Source organism: Convolutriloba macropyga, chromosome 7, assembly GCF_964194025.1.
Source record: "Convolutriloba macropyga chromosome 7, txConMacr16.3, whole genome shotgun sequence".
Classification (NCBI taxonomy): domain Eukaryota; kingdom Metazoa; phylum Xenacoelomorpha; order Acoela; family Convolutidae; genus Convolutriloba; species Convolutriloba macropyga.
In genome coordinates this window covers 67096091-67103407 of record NC_134474.1, presented here as the reverse complement: position 1 = coordinate 67103407, position 7317 = coordinate 67096091, and the positions used below count along the sequence as shown (strand labels likewise).

Below are 7317 nucleotides of genomic sequence, written 5' to 3'. Positions count from 1 at the left end.
AAGCATCTAACTATGCACTTAAATCGTTAGAAAAAGAATGCAGAGAAACAATAAAAAGACACAAATTACTTTTTAGTTCCCATTGAGGAATAAAATGAAGAAAAAACAAAAAATGAAAAAATACAAAGCCCAGCGCAAATTGGGATTTATTTGGTTTTCTAATCATGGAAATTTTCACCTGCAAACTGAACAAATGCGATCAATTGTTGTAGCAGCACAATTCATCTGATAATATTCTATTTTGATTCGAATTGACAAGATAACCAAACAACAGATAACAATAATTTTAAGACAAAGAAAAAAGACTAGTGTTTTATTGAAATGCAACTTGCATGCGGTAACACAAATAAATTTGAAACTGAACACTTTTAAGAGATTCACTTTGATCTGATTCCTGAGGGATATGCCAAACACTTGCAAAAATTACTAAAACTTCTTGTAATTAGGTTTGCATTACGAAAAATTTTAACTCAATAAACTTTTATGAAGACCATTTCAAGCTTCCATGAGACAACAAGGAGCTTAAGCAAATGACAATTGTAGTCATGTTTATAAAAATTGACACGTCTACAGCTTGAGCTTACAAGTCTACAACTGCTTCACTTCTTTAAGCTCCTGAAGGGCTCCAAATCTAGTTGAGCGCTTCTATGGCAACTTGATGCCTGCCGAGCGTTACCTGTTCGTCCCGTTTGGAGCGCTAAAAATTAACAGAAATAAATTTTAGTCGATGCCTCCAACAATAGTCAGAAGCCGTGATTCATGAAGCGCGGAAACAAACCATATGACAAAAAACATTTTTATCAAAAAAAATTCATGGTTTTTTGAAGTCAGAGACACTAAAAGCATCTAACTATACACACAAATCGTTAGAAAAAGTATGCAGAGAAATAATAAAAAGACATAAATTCCTTTTTAGTTCCCATTGAGGAATAAAGTGAAGAAAAAGCAAAAAATGAAAGAATACAAAGTCCAGCGCAAATTGGGATTTATTTGGTTTTCTAATCATGGAAATTTTCACCTGCAAACTGAACAAATGCGATCAATTGTTGTAGCAGCACAATTCATCTGATAATATTCTATTTTGATTCGAATTGACAAGATAACCAGACAACAGATAACAATAATTTTAAGACAAAGAAGAAGACTAGTGTTTTATTGAAATGCAACTTGCATGCGGTAACACAAATAATTTTGAAACTGAACACTTTTAATAGATTCACTTTGATCTGATTCCTGGGGGATATGCCAAACACTTGCAATAATTACTAAAACTTCTTGTAATTAGGTTTGCATTACGAAAAATTTTAACTCAATAAACTTTTATGAAGACCATTTCAAGCTTCCATGAGACAACAAGGAGCTTAAGCAAAGGTCAATTGAAGTCATGTTTAAAGAAATTGACACGTCTACAGCTTGAGCTTACAAGTCTACAACAGCTTCACTTCTTTAAGCTCCTGAAGGGCTCCAAATCTAGTTGAGCGCTTCTATGGCAACTTGATGCCTGCCGAGCGTTACCTGTTTGTCCCGTTTGGAACGCTGAAAAATATCAGAAATAATTATTAGTCGATGCCTCCGATAATAGTCAGAAGCTGTGATTCATGAAGCGGGGAAACAAACCATCAGACAAAAAACATTTTTATCAAAAAAAATTCATTGTTTTTTGAAGTCAGAGATACTAAGAGCACCTAACTATACACACAAATCGTTAGAAAAAGTATGCAGAGAAACAACAAAAAGACTTAAATTCCTTTTTAGTTTCCATTGAGGAACAAAGTGAAGAAAAAACAACAATTGAAAAAATTCAAAGTCCAGCGCAAATTTGGATTTATTTGGTTTTTTTATCATGGAAATTTTCACCTGCAAACTGAAAAAAGGCGATCAATTGTTGTAGCAGCACAATTCATCTGATAATATTCTATTTTGATTCGAATTGACAAGATAACCAAACAACAGTTAACAATAACTTTAAGACAAAGAAGAAAGACTATTGTTTTATTGAAATACAACTTGCATGCGGTAACACAAATAAATTTGAAACTGAACACTTTTAATAGATTTACTTTGATCTGATTCCTGGAGGTTATGCCATTAAGGAAACTGAATTTCCAGACGAAAAAACAACAGCACAAAAAACAAAACTCACTAACTTACAAAAATGAGTGTAAAGCCACATCGTCAATGAAACAAAAATCATATAATATCGCATGTGATAAGTGGCGTTTGGAATGTTTAAAACTGACTAAAATTTCGATGAAGCCGGCGCTCCTTACAGCAATACCGACGATTTCCGACAAAGCCCACAAAAGCCGACGCTTCTTACCAACAAAGCCGATGGTCCCGACGAAACCGACAGAAACCGACCAAAACCGACGCTTCTTACATCGGTCTTTCTTACAACAAAAAACCGCTTCTTACGACAAAAAACCGACGCTTCGTCGGTATTTCTCAACGCGGGCATATGCTTCTGTCTGAGAGCAAAAACAGGACTGAAATGCGTTTCCATGGAATAACAACGGGTCCTGCCATAAATGAGACTAATTGATAAAAACAATAAAGCAACATCAGAAGTAGGCAAAATCAAAAACTCGCTTTTTCAGATAAAAATTGTATCACAGTCATGAACAGTTTTAGTTGTCAACGGTATAAATTATATAGGTTCAATTTGGTCTCATAAGAAGGCCAATGAAAAATTCCCAAAAAACGTAAGTGATGATCGGATCTTTCCAACAAAAATGAAAAATTAAGGAAGTGAGAAACAATAAAAATGAAATAATTTAAAAAGCAAAATTGAGCTGAAGCAAAAGGCTTCTTTGAGTGTCTATTTTGTAAAAAGTACTAGGGAAGTTGGGTTCACTTTTTTGTTCCGTCCGAGAGGTGACTTTCATTTAAATTGTTCATCAAACAGCTGTAAAAACGAATTTTTTGACTCAACGAAATACGTTGATTCAAATAAGTCCAGATTAAACAAAAAATATCAAAGCAGGAGCTTCAAAATGGCAAAGATGTCTTGTGTCGTCATGAATATCGTGTCGTATTACATGTTTACACACACACATATATATATATATATATATATATATAACGTGAAAATTGAGTTGAATTTCCACAAAAATAAACGAGTCGAAGAATTGATACCACTAAAAATCTCAAAAAGTATAGAAGTTAGATTTATGTGAAGTAAAACTAGTCTCAATGAGAACTTAAAAACTTCAATGAGAACTTTAAAACTCGCAGTCATCAAAACAAAAGTGATCAAAACAAAAGCAGAAAAAAGCATTTAAAATCATTAAACGCCCTTTCCATCTTGGTGGAGCATGTGGTAGATATTTAAAGGAGAAACACGAAGAAATCTGTCTTCATTTTATCTCCGAGATATTGAAACTTTTTCAAGCAATTCTGCTATAAAGAGCTGTTAAACGAACTTGTGACACTACATAGAGGAGCATCAGTTAAAATTTTGCCTATTCTTGATTACGCTGTGCAAATGTCTTTTCAGTTTGTTCCAAAAGTTCCATTCTTTAGCATGTTCTCAAAAAATAAAAAAAATTTTTGACATTACACAAAATCTGATGAATTAATGAAATGAGAAAAACCAAATGATTATAACCGTTAATTAATTTGAACTGCTGGAAGAAAAATCAAAATTAAGTTGAGAAACGCCTGATCTATGTAAATATCACATTGATCTGAAAATTTAACAGAATTTTAAATTTTGATGCAGTTTCACAGATCATTTCTTATAACTTAAAATTTTTGAGAAAAGAACTAGAAAAAAAAACAAAGAAAACAAGAATAAACGGCAGCAAAACGCTTTTTATTCCAACTTTTGATGAAGTACTCGAGAATTTTTAACCAAAACGTGAAGGAAGTTTGTTTTTTGTATTTTAGACGTTGCCCAACATCTCTAAAGTCTGCTTAAAACGTCTAAACCGACTTCCAAATTAAAATAGATTTTAAAATAGATTTCTAAAATTAGTTGATGCTAGCCTTTAAACTTTTCCATCTTGCCATTACGGTGGTCTTCTATTTTACATTAATGGAAGGAAAATAGGGGCTGCAGGAGAGCTGAAAGAAGGGAGTCCCATTTGCCAAGGTTTTAGAAGGGGGCTAGGGGGTTGTATGAGGGGTGGGTCAGAAAATTATGAATCACTTTTGACGAACTGAAAATGTCTCTTCACACTAAGTTTCGATTAACCGCATATTTAGAGATTAGTGAGGCGTAAAGTTCTAAGATTGTTGAGGCGTAAGTGGCTGAGAGCTGCTCAGTCACTTAAAAACCTCCGGGGACTGCGCGGATTCCCATCTTGAGAACGAAATGTCAAATGCTTCAGACAAGGCATCAGTCTATTAAAAAAAATCGCACAAAAAAGATCCCAAGATTAATTTCATGCACTAGTCTAATTAAATACACTAGTACACTAGTCTGTTTACTCACATTAGTCTAATATCTCAACCAGGCTAATCGAGAAAAATTACATAAGACTCAAAACAAAAAATTCAATTGCCTAAGTCAATCAATCATCACTCCGGGAAATTATCTTGAAACTGTTTTTCGAACCCTAAATGTTCATTTTTATTTATAAGCCGCAGCTAAAGAAAAATTTATTTCAATAATTGGCATCATTTATATCCACAAAAATCGTGAAAAAAGCTACAAATCTTTATCTTGAATTAAGGAAATTTTCACAAACCGAGTTGTTTTACATTGTGCGCAAGATACACAAGTGAAAAGCGAATGATCTTTCGCAAACTTAGATAACCGTTCAGATAAGCAAAAACTTTACTGAAGAAGTTTTTAGAAAAAAACTATTAAGTGATTAGCTGTTTTGAGAACTTAATTAAATCACAAAAACTCAAAAAATTTGTAATGTCATTATACAAGAAATCTAAATTTTTCCTTATTTACTCATTTCTATATATTTTTCCACAGATTATTATATTCTTATTTTATTCACAGATTACTGATTTTTAACAAATTAGTTTTAAAGAAGTAACTAGGATATATCAGAAAAAAGTATGGCTGCAGCAAAACGCAAAAGCTCCCAATTTTAATGGAGCAGTCAATAAATATCAAGCAAAGGAAATATTGTAAAGGAAAAAAAAAGTGGACCATAACAACCTAACGCCGGGCGATTTGCGCCAAAACGACCGGCAAGTGGTTGGCTTCAGTAGTAGCCAGCTGTAGCTTAGGTATGTTAGCGTTCGGGGGGATGTGAGCGGAGTTGGGAGCTCAAACGATGAGAAGAAAGGTCAATCATTTTGTCAAGTGATGAGAGAACTAAAACCTTGAGGAGCAATATAGGACACTAAAAAATTATAAGAGATGGCCAAGCTCCAGAGCTTACAAACAATTGATGTAATGGTTGGAGCACAGGGGTTGAAAGTAAAATAATTTGACTCCAATCCAGTACTGATCGTGATTGAGTTTTTAATAAGAGGCACCTCTGTCATGCTCAATTTATTTTTGCTGTTTTCGAACTCTAAACGTGGCGTGATAGCCGAGAGGTAAGGTGTGTGATTCACACGCCAATGATTGAGAGTTCAATCACCGGCCTCTGTGAAGCTGTCTGTGTAAGGATGAGCTCTTACTTAACCATAGCTTCAGGTTGACCATAGCCTGACCAATGTTGGCTGCAATTATGGTACCACGTGAAAGTTTCAGACGCAAAAAAAGTGACCGTAGTCACCAAAAAAGAGCAATTCTGCTCATAAAATTCAGTCTGAAATGTGGGGAATAATAAGAAAAGGACAGCTGAGAACAGGCTACTGTAGGCCTAATGCTGCTCCGCTGCGATAACGCAGGAACCACAATTATTATTATTAATATTATTATTATTATACCTATGAGGCAGCTAATAATAAGCCACAAGTTGAGTTGACTCAATTATGAAGATAAACTGAATGAATTAAACCTTGTATACATTTGCGTGATAAACGATTTAAAAATTTACAAGTAATTGAAATCATTTAAATTTTATATTACCATCACCAAAAAGTCAATGAAAATTTTAGCCACAACAAAAATAATTATCCCTCAATATTGTGGTTCTCCCGCTACCTCTTTGATCCAATCAATATAGTCATACACATCAGTATAAACACCTGGATTGTGTTTTTTGGCACAGCCGGAACCCCAAGAGACCACCCCGATCAACTCAAAGTCACCCTCGGAGTTCTGCAGTGCCAGGGGTCCACCAGAATCACCCTGGCAAGCGTCTATCATTCCTTCAGCGTACCCAGCACAGACCATGTGTTCATTCACAGCCACCGAGTACCAGTCTCTTTGTCTGCAGGTTTCCCGAGCAATCACTGGAACGTGGGCGAAGTTGAGTTTGTTATCGTCGCTGGTTCCGTAGGTGTAACCCCACCCCATGGTGATTGTGTCCTCGCCCCCTTTGACCTCTACGGAGGGCATGCAAATAGGCTGGATCTTATCGTGAAATGGCACCGCTTGGGTCAGTTTTATGACTGCAATGTCATTGGTGTACCAATGTGGGTCGTATCTGGGATGTCTGGTGATGCTCTTGACATATCTCAGTTCCTGATCTTTTTCATAATTGTATCCCATTTTCTGGTGGAAGTCAGCGAAGAACAGTTTGAGGTCGTTCACGTTCTGGCCGTTCCAGAAACAGTGGGCGGCTGAGATGACAGTGTGCTTGTCGTAGACTGCACCTCCACACCAATGCTGCCACCCGATTTTGATGTTTACCATAAAAGGAAAGGACCCTCGAGTCGGACTGTAAGACCCATTTATGATTCTGCTGCTGTCGTAGAGGGGTGCCTGTCCACACTTAACCGCTCTGGGTATAGGTCTGGATAAACTGTCTGATTCCTCGGATGAAGGCTCCGGCAAGGGTTCTGGAACTCGGGCAAGAGCTGCGAAAGCTAGCAAAGCGAGTAAAGTGATTTTTACAATCATTTTAAGCTCAAATTTGTCTTACTTAAGACGATTGTCAAAACTGAAAGCTTAAGAATTCTTTGAGCGATGAGTTTAAGTCAGAATGATGAAAATAGCTAGAAGGTTGAACCTTTTATACTATCACAATCAATGAAACAACATCTGTACTAAAATTGATTATTGATGAATTGTGTCACTTTAATAGCTGTTTGATTAAATAGTTCCTGAAACTGTCAAGCAGCTGGCAAAAATGTCAATTGACGTAAAATCAATTGCACTTTAACCTTGAATCGACACAATTTTACTGATGCCAAGACGTCGGAGATCTCAAAAGTTCTTGTCCCCCCCCCCTCCCTGACTATCGATCAATTTAGAATTCCCCTAGCTTATTTAGTTCTTCACTTTGACTATAAAGAATT

At 35.7% G+C, this 7317-nt stretch overlaps 1 protein-coding gene across 1 annotated transcript; it reads right to left on the bottom strand.

Moving 5' to 3' along the window:
* Window positions 1-5954: 5954 nt before the first annotated feature.
* LOC142343271 (trypsin II-P29-like) lies at window positions 5955-6995 on the bottom strand. The gene has a single exon (XM_075395059.1). It carries the CDS (start codon window positions 6917-6919, stop codon window positions 6035-6037), a length of 885 nt encoding a protein of 294 aa, XP_075251174.1. The 5' UTR covers window positions 6920-6995; the 3' UTR covers window positions 5955-6034.
* Window positions 6996-7317: the final 322 nt, after the last annotated feature.

Coding starts and splice junctions, on each gene's coding strand:
- LOC142343271 (XM_075395059.1), bottom strand. CDS start 6,919: ATGATTGTAAAAATCACTTTACTCGCTTTGCTAGCTTTCGCAGCTCTT.